This window comes from Ailuropoda melanoleuca, chromosome 4 (genome assembly GCF_002007445.2).
Source record: "Ailuropoda melanoleuca isolate Jingjing chromosome 4, ASM200744v2, whole genome shotgun sequence".
Taxonomy (NCBI): Eukaryota; Metazoa; Chordata; class Mammalia; order Carnivora; family Ursidae; genus Ailuropoda; species Ailuropoda melanoleuca.
This window is the reverse complement of record NC_048221.1, coordinates 128,473,156-128,495,142: the sequence shown is the minus strand read 5'-3', so window position 1 is coordinate 128,495,142 and position 21,987 is coordinate 128,473,156. Positions and strand designations below refer to the sequence as shown.

General features: G+C 36.6%; 1 protein-coding gene across 4 annotated transcripts in view; it reads left to right on the top strand.

Annotated features, from left to right (window-relative positions):
- The window catches only part of TDRD15 (tudor domain containing 15), a 260,315-nt gene that overhangs the window by 29,010 nt on the left and 209,318 nt on the right, over positions 1-21,987 (top strand). For 3 of the 4 annotated variants that reach the window (XR_002141543.2, XM_034659849.1, XM_034659847.1), the window contains one exon: positions 12,121-12,898. Coding sequence is in view for 1 of the 4 variants with exons in the window: in XM_034659849.1 (XP_034515740.1) it covers positions 12,121-12,149 (29 nt within the window). In the remaining 3 variants the exon portion in view is untranslated. Of the gene's footprint in view, positions 1-12,120; positions 12,899-21,987 lie in introns of those variants that run through there. The other variant, XM_034659848.1, reaches the window with a different exon arrangement.

The following is a 21,987-nucleotide window of genomic DNA, read 5'->3' as shown; positions in this document are numbered from 1 at the left end:
TTTGTTTTTCTTTTTTTAAAAAATTTTTTATTATGTTAGTTACCATACAGTACATCATTAGTTTTTGATGTAGTGTTCCATGATTCATTGTTTGTGTATAACACCCAGTGCTCCATGCAATATGTGCCCTCCTTAATAGCATCAGCTTTTGTTTTTCTGTAAATATCTTTTTGTCATTATTTAAAAAATAACTTTAGGCATATTTTCATATCATATGATAAACTTTTTTGAGTGTACAACTCAGTGTTTGGCAGGTATAACAAGTTGAGCAACTATCTCTGTAAATAACTTTAACAGTATTTTGTTATTCAGTATCATTCCTGCAATTCAGTGTGCATTCCTTTTGGGTACTTAATCCATTTTGAATTTGTTTTTTCTGGATGGTGTAAGAAAGTGATCCAGTTCCATTCTTTTGCATGTGGCTCTCCAGTTTTACCAACACCATTTGTTGAAGAGACCATCTTTCCCCATTGTATATTTTTGCCTTCTTTATTTTAGATTAATTGACCATGTAAGTATGGGTTTATTTATGGGCTCTCCATTCTGTTTCATTGTTCTATGTGTCTATTTTTGTGTCAGTACCATACTGTTTTGATTACTATAGCTTTATGGTATATGTTGAAATCTGGGATTATGATACCTACAGCTTTGTTCTTCTTGCCAAAGATTGCTTTGGCTATTTGGGTTCTTTTGTGGTTCCATACAAACTTTAGGATTTGTTCCAGTTGATATTTTGATAGGGATTACAGTAAATCTGTAGATTGCTTTAGGTAGTATGGACACTTTAACCATGTTGGCTCTTCCAATCCATAATCATGGAATATCTTTCCATTTATTTGTGTCTTCAATTTCTTTCATCAACATTTTATAGTTCTTAGAGTATAGGTATTTCATCTCCTTTGTTAAATTTATTACTGGGTATTATTTTTGGTACAATTATAAGTGGGATTTTCTTAATTTCTCTGTGCTACTTCATTATTAGTGTATAGAAATTAAATAGATTTCTGTATTTTGTATTCTGTGACTTAATTCATTTATTCTAGCAGGTTTTTTTTCTAGAGTCTTTAGGGTTTTTAAATACATATTATATCATCTGCAAATAGAAGTTTTACTTCTTCCTTACCAATTTGGATGCCTTTTCTTTTTCTTGTCTGATTGCCGTGGTGAGAACTTCTAGCACTATGTTGAATAAAAGTGGTGAGAATGGACACCCTTGTCTTGTTCCTGATCTTAGAGGACAAACTCCCAGTTTTTCACCATTGAGTATGATGTTAGCTGTGCATTTTTCACATATGGCCTTTACTATGTTGAGGTGTTTTTTTTTTTTCTAAATTAGCCAACATATAGTACATCATTAATTTCAGATGTAGTGTTCAATAATCTATCAGTTACATATAATACCCAGTGCTTATCACATCACCCAATTACCCCATACCTCCCCCCTGCAACCCTCAGTTTCCTTCTACTTTGAAGATATTTATCATGAATTGATGTTGTACTTTATCAAATGTTTTTTTCTGAATATATTGAGATGTTTCTTTTCTCTTGTTAATGTGATATATCATGGTGATTGATGTATGAATATTGAACCACCCTTGCATCCTTGGAGTAAATACCATTTGATTGTGGTGAATAATTTTTTAAAATGTATTTTTGGATTTGGTTTGCTAATATTTTGTTGAGGATTTTTGTATCTGTTTATCAGAGATGTTGGTCTGTAGTTATCTTTTTTCTTTTCTTTTTTCTTTTTTTTTTTCTTTTCTTTTTTTTTTTTTTTTTTTTTTTTTTTTTTTTTTTTTTTTTTTTTTTTTTTTTTTTTTTTGGTATGTCTTTGTCTGGTTTTGGTATCAAGGTAATGCTGCCCTAACAGAATGAATTGAAAAGCCTTTCTTCTAGTTTTTGGCATAGTTTGAAATGAATGGGTACTATTCTTTAAATCATTTGACTGTTTGGTAGAATTTACTCGTGAAGCCATCTGGTCCTGGATTTTGTTTGTTGGGAGATTTTTTTGACTCTCGATTCTATTTCATTGCTAGTACCTGGTTTGTTCAAATTTACTATTACTAATTCAGTTTTGGAAGGTTATGCTTCTAAGAATCCATTTCTTATAAGTTGTCCAATTGGTTGGCATAATATTCTTTTTTTTTAATTTTAATGTTTTTTTATTATATTATTTTAGTCACCATACAGTACATCCCCGGATTCCGACGTAAAGTTCGATGCTTCATTAGTTGCATATAATACCCAGTGCACCATGCAACACGTGCCCTCCTCACTACCCATCACCAGTTCATCCCATTCCCCCAACCCCCTCCCCTCTGAAGCCCTTAGTTTGTTTCTCAGAGTCCATAGTCTCTCATGCTTCATTCCCCCTTCTGATTCCCCCCCTTTCTTTATCCCTTTCTTCCCCTACCGATCTTCCTAGTTCTTATGTTCCATAGATGAGAGAAATCCTATGATAATTGTCTTTCTCTGCTTGACTTATTTCACTTAGCATTATCTCCTCTGGTGCCATCCATGTTGCAGCAAATGTTGAGAACTCCTTCTCTCTGATAGCTGAGGAATATTCCGTTGTATACATGGACCACAACTTCTTAATCCATTCATCTGTTGAAGGGCATCTCATTTCTTTACACGATTTGGCTATTGTGGACAATGCCGCTACGAACATTGGGGTACATATGGCCCTTCTTTTCACTACGCCTGTATCTTTGGGGTAAATACCCAGTAGTGCAATGGCTGGGTCATAGGGTAGCTCAATTTTTAACTTTTTAAGGGACCTCCACACTGTTTTCCATAGTGGCTGTACCAACTTGCATTCCCACCAACAATGTAGGAGGGGTCCCCTTTCTCCACATCCGCTCCAGCAATTGTCGTTTCTTGCCTTGTCAATTTTTGCCATTCTAACTGGCGTAAGGTGGTATCTCAGTGTGGTTTTGATTTGAATTTCCCTGATGGCTAATGACTTTGAACATTTTTTCATGTGTCTATTAGCCATTTGTATGTCATCATTGGAAAAGTGTCTGTTCATATCTTCTGCCCATTTTTTGATTTGTTTATTTGTTTCTCGTGTATTGAGTTTGAAAAGTTCTTTGTAGATCTTGGATACCAGTCTTTTATCTGTAGCATCATTTGCAAATATCTTCTTCCATTCCATGGGCTTCCTCTTAGTTTTTTTGACTATTTCCTTGGCTGTGCAGAAGCTTTTTCTCTTGATGAAGTCCCACAAGTTCATTTTATCTTTTGTTTCTCTTGCCTTTGGAGATGTGTCATGAAAAAGGTTGCTTTGGCTGATGTCGTAGAGGCTGCTGACTATGTTCTCCTCTAGGATTTTGATGGAGTCCTGTCTCACATGGAGGTCTTTCATCCATTTGGAGTTTATCTTTGTGTATGGTGTGAGAGAGTGGTCAAGTTTCATTCTTTTGCATGTAGCTGTCCAATTTTCCCAGCACCATTTATTGAAGAGACTGTCTTTTTTCCACCGGATGTTTTTTCCTGCTTTATCAAAGATTAGTTGCCCAAAGAGCCGAGGGTCCATTTCTGGGTTCTCTATTCTGTTCCATTGGTCGATGTGTCTGTTTTTGTGCCAGTACCATGCTGTCTTTGTGATCACAGCTTTGTAGTACAGCTCGAAATCCGGCATTGTGATGCCCCCAGCTTTGTTTTTCCTTTTCAACAGTTGCTTGGCGATTCGGGGCCTTTTCTGGTTCCATACAAATCTAAGGACTATTTGTTCTAGTCCTTTGAAAAATGTCCTCGGTATTTTGATCGGGATAGCATTGAAAGTGTAGATTGCTCTGGGTAGCATGGACATTTTAACTATGTTAATTCTTCTGATCCATGAGCATGGAATATTTTCCCATCTTTTTGTGTCTTCTTCAAAGTCTTTCAAAAGTGATTTATAGTTTCTAGAATATAGATCCTTTATATCTCTGGTTAAGTTAATTCCAAGGTAACATATGGTTTTTGGTGCTATTGTAAATGGGATGGATTCCCTAATTTCTCTTTCTTCAGTCTCATTATTCGTGTATAGAAATACAACTGATTTCTGAGCATTGATTTTGTATCCCGCCACATTACTGAATTGCTCTATAACTTCTAATAGTTTGGGAGTGGATTCCTTTGGGTTTTCCATATAGAGTATCATGTCATCTGTGAAGAGAGACAATTTGGCTTCTTCTTTGCTGATTTGGATACCTTTTATCCCTTTTTGTCTTCTGATTGCTGTTGCAAGGACTTCTAGTACTATGTTGAATAATAGTGGTGAGAGTGGGCATCCTTGTCGTGTTCCTGATCTTAAGGGAAAGGCTTCCATCTTTTCCCCATTGAGAATGATATTTGCTGTAGGCTTTTCATAGATGGTTTTTATGCGATTGAGGAATGTACCCTCTATCCCTACACTCTGAATGGTTTTAATCAGGAAAGGATGCTGTAATTTGTCAAATGCTTTTTCTGCATCAATTTAGAGGATCATATGGTTCCTGAGTCTTTTCTTGTTGTTATGATGTATCACGCTGATCGATTTGTGAATGTTGAACCATGCTTGCATCCCAGGGATTAATCCCACTTGGTCATGATGGATAATGCTTTTAATGCACTGTTGGATTCTATTAGCCAGGATCTTTTTGAGGATTTTGGCATCCATATTCATTAGGGAAATTGGTCTGTAATTCTCCTTTTTGATGGGGTCTTTGCCTGGTTTGGGTATCAAGGTAATATTGGCCTCATAGAATGAGTTTGGTAGCTTTCCTTCTGTTTCTATTTTTTGAAATAGCTTTAGGAGAATAGGTATTATTTCTTCTTTGAATGTTTGGAAGAATTCCCCAGGAAAACCGTCCGGGCCTGGAGTTTTGTTATTTGGATAGTTGTCTATCACTGACTCAATCTCTTCTTAATTAATTGGCCTGTTTAAAAAATCAATTTCTTCCTGTTTCAGTCTTGGTAGTTTATAGGTTTCCAGGAAGGCCTCCATCTCTTCCAGATTGCGTAATTTATTGGCATATAGCTGTTGATAAAAGTTTTAAATAATCCTTCCAATTTCATTGATGTTGGTTGTGACCTTTCCTTTTTCATTCATAATTTTATTAATTTGGTTCCTTTCTCTATTCTTTTGGATAAGTCTTGCCAGCGGTTTGTCAATTTTATTGATTCTCTCAAAGAACCAGCTTCTAGTTCTGTTGATCTGCTCTACTGTACTCCTGGTTTCTAATTCATTGATTTCTGCTCTAATCTTGGTCAACTGCTTCCTTGTGCATGGATTAGGCCTGTCCCTCTCTTGCTGCTCCAGCTTCTTGAGGTGAGAATATAAAAACTGCATTTTAGTTTTTTCTGTTCTTTTTAGTGAGGCTTGGATGGCTATGTTTTTCCCCCTTAGGACTGCCTTTGCAGTATCCCATAGGTTTTGGACCGTTGTGTCTTCATTCTCGTTGGTCTCCATAAATTGTTTAAATTGATTTTTGATTTCCTGGTTTATCGAATCATTCCTGAGCAGGATGGTTCTTAGTGTTTGAGTTTCTTCCAAATTTTTCCTTGTGGTTGAGTTCCAGTTTCAGAGCGTTGTGGTCTGACAATATGCAGGGAAAAATTTCAGTCTTTTGGTATCGGTTGAGACCTGTTTTGTGACCCAGAACATGGTCTATTCTTGAGAATGTTCCAGGGGCATTAGAATAGGATGAGTATTCTTTGGTTTTGGGGTGTAGTATTCTATATATATCAATGAGGTCCAACTCGTTGAGTATGGCATTCAAAGCTCTTGTTTCTTTGCTGATTTCTTGCTTAGGTGATCTGTCTATTGCTGATAGTAGAGTGTTAAGGTCTCCTGCTATTAGTGTATTTTTACCTATATGTCTCTTTATTGTGGTTAAGAGTTGGCTTGAGTATCTTGCTGCTCCCCCGTTGGGGGCATATATATTTATAATTGTCATATCCACTTGTTGGATATATCCTCTAAGAATAATATAGTGCCCTTCTGTGTCTCTAACTATAGTGTTTAGTTTAAAATCCAATCTGTCTGATATGAGAATTGCTACCCCAGCTTTCTTTTGAGGTCCATTGGCATGAAAGATGGTATTCCATCCCTTTGCTTTCAGTCTGAATGTATTTTTAGGTTCAAAATGAGTCTCTTGTAGACAGCAAATGGATGGGTCATGTCTTTTTATCCAATTTGCAACCCTGTGGCGTTTTATGGGAGCATTCTGGCCATTTACATTGAGATTGATTATTGAGAGATATGATTTTAATTATGCCATGTTGCCAGTAAAGTCTTTGTTTCTATAGATTGTGACTTTCTGTTCTGCATCACTCTTGGGGCCTTTTTACTTTTATAGAACCCCCCTTAATATCTCCTGTAGGGCTGGTTTCGTGGTTACGAAATTGGTCAGTGACAGGTGATTCTGGAAGGTCTTTATTTCTCCATCAATTCTGAATGACACCTTTGCTGCATAAGGATCCTTGGCTGCATGTTTTTCTCTGAAAGAACTTTAAAAATGCTCCCCCAACCCTTTCTCTCATTCCAGGTCTGTGTAGACAGGTCTGACGTAATTCTGATACCTTTGCCTTGGTACGTGAGAAATTTCTTTGCCCTGGCCGCTTTCAATACTGTATCCTTGTTTATGAATTGCACTATGACGTGACGTGGTGTAGGTTTGTCGTGGTTGAGCTTGGGAGGGGTCCTCTCTGTCTCTTGGACTCAAATGTATGTTTCCCTTGCAGATTAGGGAAGTTTTCAGCTACAATTTGTTCAAATATCTCTTCTAGACCTCTGTTTTTCTCCACCCCCTCAGGGATGCCGATGATTCTGACATTGGATCGTTTCATAGAGTCAGTAATCTCCCGTAATCTACATTCGTGGGCGNATTTCATTGAGTCAGTAATCTTCCATAACCTACATTCCTAAGCGTGGATTTTTTTTTAAGTCCAGATTCTATTTTAGCTTTTTCTTCTACTAACCCATCCTCTAATTCACTGATATGTTCTTCTGCCTTATTCACCCTGGCCGTCAGAGCCTCTAGTTTTGACTGCATTTGGCTCATAGAATTTTTAATTTCTGCCAGATATGCTCTCATTTCCACCCTTAGGGATTCTATATTCTCATTAACATTTTCGTTAATACTTTTTTCAAGTCTATACATCATCTTGACCATTGTTACTCTGAATTCCATTTCTGATAATTCGGTTATATCCATATCCATTAGTTCTGTGGCAGAGGCCACAGACACATTGTCTTTTCTTTGCTGGGGGGGACATCTCCTTCTCCTCATTCTGATGAGGAGAGGTTGCAGGGTTTGTCCAGAGCCCAAATTATTGACCGGGACCCAGGCCGTGCGCCCTTGTTTTATAGGGATCTTAGGGATGTGGGCTTTTTTTTTTTTCTTAAGATTTTATTTATTTATGTGACAGACAGCCAGCGAGAGAGGGAACACAAGCAGGGGAGTGGGAGAGGAAGTAGCAGGCTCCCAGCGGAGGAGCCCGATGAGGGACTTGATCCTGGAATGCCAGGATCACGCCCTGAGCCGAAGGAAGATGCTTAAGGACTGCGCCACCCAGGCACCCCGGGATGTGGGCTTCTTGATTTTTCAGCCTGCCTTCTGGGGGAGGGGCCTGCCACGCTGATACTCAGGCAACCCTGTTTGGTTAGAGTCTCCGTGTCCCCTGCCAGGGGGTATGGGGGTGGGCACACTGTGAGCAGGTATTTCCAGGCTTTTGTTCTTTGGCGGCTTTTCCAGGAGGTTTGCTTTGCCTCTTCTGAGAGTCAGAGCAGCAGTGGCAGAATCTCAGCCTCTGTCTCAGAACAGAGGGATTGCGCCCCGGCCCGTTCTCCACTGATGTTCTGGCCACTTTAACTCTTTCTGTTGGTGCTGCTCAACCCTGCAGTGTCCTGGGATGTGCGCCCCACACCCAGTGTCCCAGCCCTTACTTCCAGGGCCCGCGCGCGTCTCTGTCCTTTGTGTTTCTAACACCGCCAGCCGCCAGCTGCCCTCGTGCGCTCCGAAGCTCTGGCCCTCAGTTTGGTGGCACACGTTCCTGGCTCAAGGTCTTAGTCTGCTCTCTTGCGGGTGCCGGTCTGTGCGAGTCTGGCTGCTGCCCCGTGCAGGTGGCTACCGCTTCCCTGCGCCTGGACACGGTGGCTCCCTCCCCCTTCCGTTTATCTTCCAATATCTGTGCTTGGTTTCACGGCTCCCCGCTTTGTACCTCAACACTCAGCGCTGGAAATGTTCATTTGTAGAGATCCAGATGTATCTTCCTGCGTCTCAGGCTGATTCCGTGGATGTTCAGGCTGGTCTGGTACCTATCCAGCTCGACTCAGGGGACCAGCTGAAAAAGGGGTCCCCTACTCCTCGCCATCTTAACTCCTCCCTCTGGTTGGCATAATATTCTTTTGTATTTCTTTGGTATAGGTAGATATTTTCCATTTCTGATTTTGAGTCCTTTATTTTCCCTCGAGTCTCGCTAAAGAATTAATCAATTTTGTTTATATTTTCAAAGGACCAGCTCTTGGTTCTTTATTCATTTTTATTCTTGCCATCCTAGTGGATGTGAAAAGCTATCTTTTGGTTTTAATTTACATTTCACTAATTTATTGAGCATCTCTTCGTGTACTTATTAGCCATTTGTATATCTTCTTTGAATAAAAGTTTTCAAAAAACTTCATTACAAATTTTTTTTTTCTTTATTGTTGAGTAGTAAGACTTTATGTGTTCTGGATACAAGCCCCTTATCCTGTATATAGTTAACAAATATTTTACCCCATTTCTGAGAATTGTCTTTGAAACTGAAAGTTTGTTTGAAGCACAAATGTGTTTAATTTTGATGAAGTCCAGTGTATATCCGCATTTTTGTTGCTTTTGCATTTGCTTTTGGTGTCATACATAAGAAATCATTGCCTAACCTAAGATGATGAATGCTTGCAAAAGTTTTTCCCTAAGTTTTAGAATCCTAGACCTTATATTTAGGTCTTTGATCTATTTTGAGTTAATTTTTGCATGTGGAATGCGGTGGGATTTAACTTCATTTTTTTGCAGGTTTATTTCCAGTTTTTACGTCACCATTTATTTAAAAAGACTCTTTGTCCACTGAGTTGTTGTGGAACCTTAGTCAAAATCACTTGACCCCAAATGATTTATTTGTGGACTCTTAATTATCTTCCATTGATGAATAGGACTAGCCTTTTGCTTGTACTTCACTGTTTTGATTACTATAGCTTTGGAATATTTTTGAAATCCATGTGTAAGTTCTCGTATTTGTTTTTTTCCAAAATGGTTTTAGGTCTGTTACATTTCCATATGAATGTGTGGGGGGGTCCCCTTTTATATTTCTACCAGAAAAACCCAGCTAGATTTTATAGGAATTGTTTGAATCTGTAGGCTAATTTGGGGAGAGTTGCTATCTTATTAATATTGAATCTTCCAATCCAAGAACAGGGAGAAGTATCTGTTGATCTTTAATTTCCGTCCACAATGTTTGTAATTTTTAGTGCACAAGTCTTGAAACACTTATTCTGTTTCTAAATATTTTCTTTCTTTGTTGCTATTATGAAAGATATTGATTTCATCTCTGTTAATTGTTCATCTTTTGGAATACAGTTGATTTTTGAATTTTAGCCTCGTGTTTTGTAACCTTTCTGTACTTATTCTAATTTGTGTATATGTGCGTTTCTTTGGATTTGCTGCATAAAGAATGTCCCATGCAAATAAAATTTAAGTCTTCCCTTTATTTGGATCCTCTTTTTTTTTTTCTTCTTGCCAGGTGGCAGTAGTTAGAATCTCTAACATAATGTTGAAAAGAAGTGGAGGGAGCAGGTATCTGTCTTGTTATCTGTATTAGGGGAAAGACCTTCTGTCTTACACCGTTAAGTATGATGTTCATGGTTGTGTGTTAACCTTTCATCAGGATGAAGTTTTTTCTTGTCTTAATTTGAGAGTTTTTATCATTAATAGATGCCTACTTTAATTATTTCTCTTGGTTATGTATCAATTTTACCTGTTTCTTTCCCTATTTTTTTTGTATTACATAGAAGACAATGTGGATATATGTTATAGTAGTTTTGGGTTATGTTCCTCTTAAGATTTTAAATTTTTGTTCTGGTAGGTGGTAAAGTTACTAATGCATCACTTGGCTCTTATCCATCTAGTTCAAGGACAAGCTATTTAATTTTGTTTTCATGGTTTATTCTTGATCCTTCTATGGATAACTTTTCTGGGTTCTCAGCTGACTGCCCAGGTTGTTTTCTGGGGTGCTTATATTCTGGCTTGGCTCAAACTGCAAAGTCTCCCAAGCATCTGTTACCTCCAGATACTTTTCTCAATTTTCAACCTCTTTTTTTTTTTTTCTCTAAGATTTTATTTATGTATTTGACAGAGAGAGAGAGACAGCCAGCGAGAGAGGGAACACAAGCAGGGGGAGTGGGAGAGGAAGAAGCAGGCTCATAGCAGAGGAGCCTGATGTGGGGCTCGATCCCATAACACCAGGATCACGCCCTGAGCCAAAGGCAGATGCTTAACCGCTGTGCCACCCAGGCGCCCCTCAATTTTCAACCTCTTAACACAGCTACACTAACCATAGAGTCTTGCCCTGTAAACTTGCAGCCTAGGGTTTGCTAAGGACCTGAGGAATTACCATACAAGCCTTTGGGGCTCATTCTCTGGTGGCTGTAACTGTGGCACCCAAATCCCAGCTACCATAAATAATTTGAACCTTGATTTCTGCACCCTTAATTCAGTGAAACTGCTCTGTGGTTTGCCTCCCTTCCTGCACTGTGGTTCAGATAATTTACTTAGGGAGAGAACCTGCATGAATATCGGGATTCTTCCATGCATGGAATCCTTTCTCAAGGATTACAGCCCTCCATGAGTGCTGTCCAATGCCTGCAAACAGTTTTATATATTCTCAAGGTTTCATGTCCTGTTTGTAATAGGGCAAGTCTAATACCAGTCTCATAGCCAAGACAAGAATTCCCTAGTTTTTCATTAACTTACACCATTCAGGAAGCACCATTCAGGAAGCACAGTCACTTGGATTCTAGGCATATTGTTTTCTGACCTCTTGTTTTGATTTCTGCTCTGTTTCTCCAGTAGAAGCTGGATCAAGCACCTCAGCCACTGCACAGTAACTCTTTACCTATTTGTTCAGTGGATGAGGAACCCAAAGGGGCTTTTTTTCCATGTAAGTTTTTCCCATGTTATCTTAATAGGGTTTTGAGAGGTGCACAAACACATGTGTTGCAAGCGTTATTTCTCCCTCCTGTCATTATGCATATTGCCAATAGCACTTTGGTCTTCATTTATTTCTTGATAAACTGGCATAGAGGGTGTTAGTTTTCAGAAATGGCTACAACACTGTCTCCTGTCCCGTTCCCCTTTCAAGGAGTACAGAGAAGTGGTGCTGCTTGACTTGTGTGGTTAGGTCGTACAAGGTTGTGTACCTCTAACTGTTCAGTAGAATAGTCCTGCTTAATGCCGAGGTGCCACAGAAGTAGTCCAATGACCTCGAGGTTGCCATGCTCTGAGGAAATCAAGCCACGTGGAAAGGTTCTGTGTAGGCTCTTTTCTTGATAGTTCCAGTGCATATCCCTAGTTAAGGCCCAGACATTGTGCAACAGAGATAAACCAACCCTACTGTGTTTTGTCTCAGTTTCTGCCTCATAGAATCTGTGACATAATGTCTTTTTTTTTTTTATCACTGGGTTTTAAAAATACATTGTTATATAGAAGTAACTGGAACAGACTTTGGTACCAGAAGTGTAATGCTGCCATGACTTTTGGACTGAATCATGGGCAGAAACTGGAAGGCCCTTGAAGAGAGGAAACCTGATAGGCCTCAAGAAGGCTGTCAGTGGGGGCCCTAAGGAAGTTGAGGAAAATGTTGAAAGCTGGAGGAAAGGAGACTGGAAATCTTTGTTATATATAATAAAAGAGTATCTAGCAAAATTATTACTGCCACAATATGGAAAAAATGTAAATGTACCTAATGAATGGAGAATTTAGTCTGAAGGGATTTCCAAGCAATTACTGTATGCCTCCTGGTTCTTTGTTTCGAATGACAGTGCCTGTAGAAGTTAGTCTCTGCTTGCCCCACAGTGCTATGTTGGATGTGTGTGGGCTAACATGCCACTTTGTTTCATAGGTCTTCGGATCAAGAGGAACTGTACCTGAGGAACAACTACTGGGGAGCCTAGTCTACGCTTGCACCTGATTTAGATGATGAGGTCTGAGACTGTTCTGATGCCATCATGGATTGGGACTTCGGAAGTCTTGCGGGAAAGGGTGTAGTGAATCCTGCACATGGGAATGATGTGAATTGGAGCCGGAGGGCATACTGTTACACTTCATTATCCAAAGATTGTCACAGTAATATTTAAGCTTTCATCCACTGTGACTTTGCTATTCCCCCTCAAGAAGGGGAGTATAATTACCCTTCCTTTGGAAGTGGATAGGCTTATGAGTGCTTTGACCAAAACATAGAGTAGAAGTCCTGCCACGTGATCTTACAAGGTTAGTTCACAAACAGTCATGTAGCTTTTACCTTATTTTCTGGAACACTTGGACCATCATGCAAGAAGTCCAGATACCGCATCGAGGTTGTGAGGAATCCCAGGCCACATGGGGAGGCCATGTGTAAGGACTCTTGTCAACAGTTCCAGACCCCAGCCATCTGAGTTTTCCTTGCTGAAGCCATGGGTATTGATTGTACAGAAACAAGCCAACTCCGTCATGTTCATCATATCCAACTTCCTAAGCTACATGATCCACAAACTTAATAAAATAGTTATTTTATACTGAGCCTTGAGGTAGTAAGTGGACAGCGGGATAACTTCTAAACCACTTATAAAGAATCATTAGACTTTTGGTGTATAGCGAGAGTAAAAAGGCTTGGTAATGAGTAAAGTATGAGTTTCAGTGAAGAGTATGACACGTTTTTTCTGCCTAATGGCTTGCTTATTCATTTATTTGGTTTGAGATTCTGAGCTCTGTGGCTGTATGCATTCTAGACAGTTGATGTACTAGCTTATTTGTAAACGTTCCACTTACTTTGCATTTTGTTCTTCTTGATTAAAAACTCAATAAACGTTTCCTTCAGTTTGCCTCCGTATTTTCCACATAGTAGATGTGAGATAAGTACATATTAATTGAATGTTTTGTCAACTTCTCAGAGGGCATTATTCATGAGTTTTTAAAATATGAATGACTTCTAGATGATTTAGGAAATAGGTAATTATAGATTAGTGTTAACTTTATTAATAAGGGTTAAAGTCTTTCTTAAGGGAACTTCATTCATGGTCTACATATATAATTTGAATATTTTTGTGAGGTAAAGATTATAGATAAAAAAGAAGTATTTCTAGCAGTTAGGAAAATGTTTTTGTAATTTTTGGAGGGTTTTACTGCCATCTAGTGGCAGTTGTTTCTATGGTTTAAATTCCTTCAACCTTTATTTCTACTCTTTTCTGGAACTATCTTAGTTTTCTAAGAGGGTTTTTTTTGTTTTGTTTTGGTTTGGTTTTTGTTGTTGTTGTTTTTTTGTTTGTTTGTTTTTTAAGGAAAAATATATTTCAGGTGCCTAAAGAGAGGGCAGCATTTTTTGAATAAACCTGACATTCTACATATACCTCCTATATAATTTAACATAAGTGAATATTACCATGTTATTCATTCTTAGGTATAGTTTTTCCTACACTTTATTTTTTTTCTAACTGCTTGGGTTCCCCTTCCTTTTTCCATTCAAAGAATTCTTTAACCCATGCCCTAAGGTGTGTCATAATAGTCTAGATTTTCTCCATGTGCATAGAATTCAGTGAATGAATGAATATAATTATGTGAACATAAATAAAATGACATGTTTTTGTTATGTTTTAGAAGAAAGATCACATACAATTTTTCTGCATTTTGCTTTTCTCACTTAGCATATCAGAAATCTAAGTAATATAGTTCTAGTCTTCTAAATGTATGTATGATTTTAAAAAGCACAGATGTATTTAAATTTTGTTTTCAGCAATTTCTCTTGATAGACATTTATCTTTGCATTTTTTCGCCACCTTGAATATGATTGCAATAAACATCTGCATGTATATCCTTATCTAGGGGCAATTTTGTTTCTCTGAGATAGCTTTTTAGTAGCAGGATTCCTGGGTGAAAGAAAGTATTTTTAATTTGAATAGATGTTACCATGTTGCTTTTAAAAACAGCTGAAATGTCAGCAGTGTATAAGAATACCTTTTTCCTTACATTACCATTAGTACATTTTATAGAATTTTAAACATTTTTGCCTGAATGAGAGATTAAAATGATTATTTTAATTTCTTAATTACTAGAGAATTCAAACAATTTTACATGTTTGTTGACACTGAATTTATTCTATGAATTTTCTAATTTTAATGCTTGCACTTTGTATATTTTAAGATGTTAACTCCTTGTTTATCATCCCAATTTACAAATCTTTTGTACAAAAGATAACAGTTTTAACTCTTTATACAATTAAACAGGTCTGCCTTTTGTTTTAGACAGCCTTCCCTGCATGTAATGAAGTCTCACTCACACACATGGATTGTATCTTGCAGGTTCCTTCCCCCCTTTTTTTTTTTTTTTTAATTTTGCAGAGTTTTTATTGTCTGAGTTTTAAGTTTGTTTATTTTTTTTAAAGATTTTATTTATTTATTTGACAGAGATAGAGACAGCCAGCGAGAGAGGGAACACAAGTAGGGGGAGTGGGAGTGGAAGAAGCAGGCTCATAGCGGAGGAGCCTGATGTGGGACTCGATCCCATAACGCCGGGATCACACCCTGAGCCCAAGGCAGACGCTTAACCGCTGTGCCACCCAGGCGCCCCTGAGTTTTAAGTTTAAATTTTAATCCATCTGGAATTTAATAAAACTTTTTAGAATTGAAAGATAACATATACACAGTGAAGTATAGTATTAAAGGATTATCAAAGTAAATAGATCCACGTAATCAGCAGCCAGTCCCTCAATTATTCTAGTCTCTGAAATACTAAAACTGCATTATCCTAGATACTACTGTCATGATATCTATGATAATTGCCTTCTTGCTTTTCTTCATATTTTTGCCTCCTAAACTGGATCTCTAAACATTATAGTTCAGTTTGTTGCTCATTAACCTTAATATAAAATCATATAATATGTATTTTTATAGCCAATATCTTATGTTTAACGTTTTGTTGGTGAGTTTTATCTATATTGTGGCGTGCAGCAGTTCATTCTCCTTGATTTATGGTATTCCATTGTGTGAATGTGATTATTGCACTGTTGGATATTTTGATTTTTTTTTCAATTAATGGCAATATAGAATATGGCTGTGAAGATTCTTGTGCGTTATTCTTGATGCTTTTGTGCATACATTTCAGTTGAATATATATTTCAGAGAAATTGATGGCTCATAGGGCATGTAGATTTCCAACTTCAGTAGGTCAGTAATTACTGCCCAGAAGTCTTCCGAAGTCATTACCAATTTACACTTCCACCAGTGAGTAAGAATTCTAGCATTCCCCATCTTCACCAATACTTATCACTTTCTGTCTTTTTAAATATTTTATGGGTAGATGTTGGTATCTCACTGTAGTTTTAGTTTGCATTTCTGATTACTAAAGTTGAACAACTTTGCTACGTTCAGTAGTCACTAAGTTAAGAATTGCTCTTGGCCAGTTTCCTATTAGGTAGATAATCGTCTTACTGATTTGTAGGAGTTCTTTATATATTTTGAATCAGGCCCTTTGTTTTCCACTTAGTGCCTTTTTAAAAAACTTTTTATGATGGTATATTTTTTGATTAACAGAAACTCTTAATTCTACATTTCCTTTATGTTTTTTGCTTGTCGTTCTGTTGAAGAAATTTAAACATACCCAAATTCATGGAAAATATTTCCTAGAAGAATTTTATTAAGTTCACTTTACAGCTCAAAAAAATTCTTATGTAAGTGACAAGAAATGGGTCAGTATTCACTTTTTACATATAGATATTCATTTGATTTCATAGCATTTATTGGAAAAGGCTGTACATGCTCTGCTGAACTGATAGATCCTCTTGGACATAAATCAAGTGTTTATTATCCTGGGTAGGCTTCTGGACTCTGTATTCTTTCACGGACAATACCATAAAATCAATACCTTGCTGTATTAATTATAGCTTTACACTAAGTCTTGATATCTGCTAGTATTCACTAGCTTTTTAAAGATTCTTTAGCTCTTCTGTGCTTTTACATTTCCATAAACATTTTAATGCTAGCCTTTTAATCTACAAAAATACGCTTTTGTGATTTTCGTTGTCTTCATTCAATCTGTAGATTATTTAGTGAAGATTTACAGCTTCATAATATTGAATCTTCAAGTCTCTGAATACGTTGTGTTCTTTAATTTACTTAAATACTTTAAAGTCCTTTAAAACTCTTCTAAGAATACTTTATGACTTTCATAATAAGAATCTTGTACAGCTAATAGACCTATTTCTGGGTATTTGATATTTTAGATGTTATTGGTATAATTTAATAAATTTTACATTCAGTTCATTTTACTTTTGTATGCTGATCTTGTATCTAGTGATCCTGCTAAATTTATTTTTTTAAATATTTTTTTATTATGTTAGTCACCATACAGTACATCCCTGGTTTTTTATGTAAAGTTCAATGATTCATTAATTGCATATAACAACACCCAGTGCACGATGCAATACATGCCCTCCTTACTACCCATCACCAGTCTATCCCATTCTCCCACTCCTCTCCCCTCCGAAGCCCTCAGTTTGTTTCTCAGAGTCCATAGTCTCTCATGCTTCACTCCCCCCTCTGATTACCCCCCTTCTTTATCCCTTTCTTCTCCTACCCATCTTCCTAGTTCTTATATTCTATAGATGAGAGAAACCATATGATAATTGTCTTTCTCTGCTTGACTTATTTCACTTAGCATTATCTCCTCCAGTGCCGTCCATGTTGCAGCAAATGTTGAGAATTCGTTCTTTTTGATAGCTGAATAATATTCCCTCGTGTATATGGACCACAACTTCTTAATTCAGTCATCTGTTGAAGGGCATCTCGGCTCCTTCCACGATTTAGCTATTGTGGACAATGCTGCTATGAACATTGGAGTGCATGTGGCCCTTCTCTTCACTACGTCTGTATCTTTGGGGTAAACACCCAGTAGTGCAATGGCTGGGTCATAGGGTAGCTCAATTTTTAACTTTTTAAGGGACCTCCACACTGTTTTCCAGGGTGGCTGTACCAACTTGGCATTCCCACCAACAATGTAGGAGGGATCCCCTTTCCCCACATCCTCTCCAGCAATTGTTGTTTCTTGCCTTGTCAATTTTTGCCATCTAACTGGCATAAGGTGGTATCTCAGTGTGATTTTGATTTGAATTTCCCTGATGGCTAATGATTTTGAACATTTTTTCATGTGTCTGTTAGTCATTTGTATGTCTTCATTGGTAATGATGTTATTTTTGAAGGGGTTTTTCTTTTTAATTTCTATATCTTCGAAATTTTTTTAAGGTGTTTAATTTCTGTGCAATGTAGAAGTAGTGGTTGTGTGCATCCTGATGTCATTTCCAATTCTGGAAAAAGGACTTTATTTATTTTTAAAGATTTTATTTATTTATTTGACAGAGACAGCCAGCGAGAGAGGGAACACAAGCAGGGGGAGTGGGAGAGGAAGAAGCAGGCTCATAGCGGAGGAGCCCGATGTGGGGCTCGATCCCACAACGCTGGGATCACGCCCTGAGCCGAAGGCAGACGCTTAACCGCTGTGCCACCCAGGCGCCCCTGGAAAAAGGGCTTTAAAACTTCACCATTTAGTATGTGTGCAAAAGTGTTTTTTATAGTCTTTAATAGATCAAGGAAATTTTATCTCTAGTTTAAAATTTTTAGTATGAGTGGTATTGAATTTTATCTAGTTGCTTCTATTGATATGATCTTGTGATTTTTTCTCATTTTATTGTTTCATTTAAAAATATTAGATCAACCTTATGTTCATGGATTAAATTCTACTTGATCATGGTGTGTTATTTTCATATTTCTCTGGATTTGATTTTCTGTTTCAGATTTTTGCCTTTATAATCATTAGGAAGATTTATCGACACCTTTTTTTTTCTTTTAACTTTGGAGGTTTTGGTGTAAAGGTTAAGTTGGTATCATAAATTGAATGGAAAATATTTATTTGCATTCTTTGGGAGACTTTATATAAGACTTGTGTTACACTTTCTTTCCATGTTTTGAAAAATTCACTGGTGAAGCTATATGGACCTGATGATTTCTTTCTAGGAAAATTTTAAAATAGAGATCTCATTTTTAAAAATAGAGGATCAAACTTTCTTCTATTTTTATTGTATCAGATTTAATAAACATTTTTGTCCATTTTTGTGAATTTTCAAATTTATTAGCATAAATTCACAATCTCTTAATTTTTAAGATTGCAAGATCTGTAGTGAAATCTTTTAAAACATTTTCCTATATTGGCTATTTTTCTGATAGGGATTGAATGGGAGGAAGACTACTGGGGTAGATTTTCATTCTCCTTGCATATCAGGGGTACATACTGTTAACATGACTTATCACTGATGATGTAAACCTTATTTATTTGATTGCGGTAGTATTAATCAGATTTCTTCTGGGTAAAGGTATTCATCCCCTCTCCAGAATATACTCTTTATGAGAGTCCATTTGTGCATCCTATATTTAATGGGTGGGAAGTTATGCCCCACCTCTTGGAGGAGGGAGTGTCTACATAAATTAGTTGAGATATTTGTCTGTTCTCCCCCATTTAAATATTTGATCATTTCTTTTTATCAATATGGATTCATGGATATTTCATACTTTTGTTTATATCCTCATACCATGTGTTTTATTACGCTAATTGCTCTAGCTTTGGCCATTGATCACTCTTTCAGTTGCCTCCTGCGTTCCTTTGACATAGTCCCATTGTTTGGTTCTTAAGAACTTCTTTTTCTTTCTGACATGAAATATTGTTGGCACATCTAATGTATTTCCTACCCCAGTCCCAGAATCAGCCATTTCTTCAAAGAGCTCTGGTTTCTGTTAGTTGAGAATGCTGTATAAGACACCAAATTTTGGGTTTTGGGTGAATACATTTATCTTTGTTTCCTTAAATTCTGGTCTTTAATTTCTTTGGGTTTAATTTGCTTTTCTTTTTGTAACTTCCTGAGATTTATTTTCAGTATCATTGTTTAAAATGTTTTCTAATCTCCGTATCCATTTCTCTTTTCAATCATGGGTTAGAAATAGATTATTTCATTTCTAAACATTTGGGTTTTTTCAAGTTATTTTTTACTTTTTTTTTTTCTATCTTAATTCGGTAGTGGTCAGACAACATAACTGAATGATTTATAGTTCTTCAAGTTTAAGACTTGTTTTATAAACCACATATAATCATTTTGTTAATCTTGTATGTGCACTTGAAAAGACTACTGTATGATTGTCATTTAGGTCATTTTTAGTTGTGCTGTTTGGATGTTTTACTTCCTTAACTACTTTGTTCAGATTTTATATTGGAGGGATGTATTATAGTCTCTCATTTTGATAGGGGATTTGTGTATTTCCCTTAAGTTACTGTGTTTTTGTTTGTTTTTATTGGAATATAGTTGACCCATAATGTTACGTTCGTTTCAGGTGTATGACATAGTGATTCGACAACTCTACATGTTTTACTATGATGACTACCAGTTTAGCTACCACATGTACCATACAATGCTGTTATGATACCATTGACTATATTCCTTTCAACTTTGTGACTCATTCCATAACTGGATTTTTGTACCTCCCACTCTCCTACACCAATTTCTCCACTCCCCAAACCCCCTCTCCTCTGGCAACTACCAGTATGTTCTCTATATTTATGGGTTTATTTCTACTTTTTTCTTTGTTTTTGTTTTGTTTTTTAAATTCCACATATAAGTGAAATTGTATGGTATGTGTCTTCCTTTGACTTACTTTGCTTGGCATGATACCCTATTGTTTCATCCATGGTGTGTCAAATGGCAAGACCTTTTTTTTTTAACAGCTATCGTAGATATATAACACACACACACACACACACACGTGTAATATATATAAACACCACATTTTCTTCATTCATCTGTGGATGGACACTTGGGTCACTCTCATATCTTGGCTATTGTAAATAACGCTGCAGTAAACATAAGGGTGCATATATCTTTTTGAATTTGTGTTTTCATTTTGGGGAAAAACTCAGTAGTGGAGTTACAGGATCAGATCNTTTTTTTGTTTTTTTTTTTTTTTTTTTTTTGAGGACTCTCCATCCTGTTTTCCATAGTGGCTGCACCAATTTATATTTCCTACCAATGGTCCACAAGGGTTCCTTTATCTCCACATCCTCACCAACACTTGTTATATCTTTTTTTTTTTTTTCCCAACAGACATTCTGATTGGTATAAGTTGATATCTCATTGTGGTTTTGATTTGCATTTCCCTAATGATTAGTGATGTTCAACATCTTTTCATATGTCTGTGGCCATCTGTATGTCTTTGGAGAAATATCTTTTCAGGTCTTCTACCCTTCTTAAAATTGGATTATTTGGCTATTTTTGGGGTTGAGTCGCATAAGTTCTCTATATATTTTGGATATTAACCCCTATTGGATATATCATTTGCAAATTTCCTCCATTCAGTAGTTTGCCTTTTCATTTTATTGATGATTTCCTTTGCTGTGGAAAAGCTTTTTATTTTGGTGTAGTCCTAATAGTTTTGCTTTTGTCTCTCTTGCTTGAGGAGACCTATCTAGAAAAATATTGCTAAGGCTGTTATCAAAGAGATTACTGCTTATATTTTCCTTGAGTTTGATAGTGTCAGGTCTCACATTTAGGTCTTTAATCTATTTTGAGTTTTATTTTTCTGTATGACATAAGATAATCGTCTTTTTTTTTTTATCTTTTGCATGTAGCTCCCCAGTCTTCCCAACACTATTGATTGAAGAGATCATCTTTTCCACATTGTATATTGCCTCCTTCATTGTAGATTAAATGATCATATAGTCATGGGTTTATTTCTGGGCTCTTTATTTTGTTTTGTTTGACCTATGTGCCTGTTTTTGTGCCAATACCATACTGTTCTGATCACTATAGCTTTAATAATTAATGTTGTGATATCTCCAGCTTTGTTATTTCTGAAAATAGCTTTCGCTATTTGGGGTCTTTTGTGGTTTCATACAAATTTTCTGATTATTCTAGTTCTGTGAAAAATGTTGTTGTTATTTTGATAGGGATTGCACTGAATCTGTAGATTGCTTTGGGTAGTGTGGAGACTTTAATAATATTCTTCCAATCTGTGAACATGGTATATCTCTCTATTTGTGTCTTCAATTTCATTCATCAACATTTTATAGTCTTTGGAGTACAGGTCTTGCACGTCTTTGGTTAAGTTTATTTGGAGGTAATTTATTTTTGGTGCAATTGCAAATGCATTGTTTGGAGAATTTAAATAGCACTGTTTTCTTCATTTCTCTTTGTGCTACTTCATTGTCAGTACAAAGAAGTACGGCTGATTTTTGCATATTTTATATACTGCAGCTTTACTGAATTCACTGTAATTTTTTTTTTGGTGGATTCTTTAGGGTTTTTTGTATATAATATCATGTCATTTGTAAATAGTGATAGTTATACTTCTTACCAATTTGGATTTTTTTTTTCTTGTCTGATTGCTATGGCTAGGTGGTGAGAGTGTGATGTTCTTGAAGAGCTATCTGTTTTTCATCATTGACTATGATGTTAAGTGTGGGTTTGTTATGTATTGCCTTTATTATGCTCAGGTGTGTTCCCTCTAAACCTACTTTGTTGAGTCATTGTGAATGAATGTTGAATTTTTTTTCAGATGCTTTTTCTGCATCTATTGTGATGGTTATATTTAGTGTTCATTTTGTGGATGTCATATACCATTTTGATTTATGAATATTGAACCATTTTTGTATTTCTGCAGTATATCCCACTTGATTGTGGTCAATGATCCTTTCAATGTGTTGT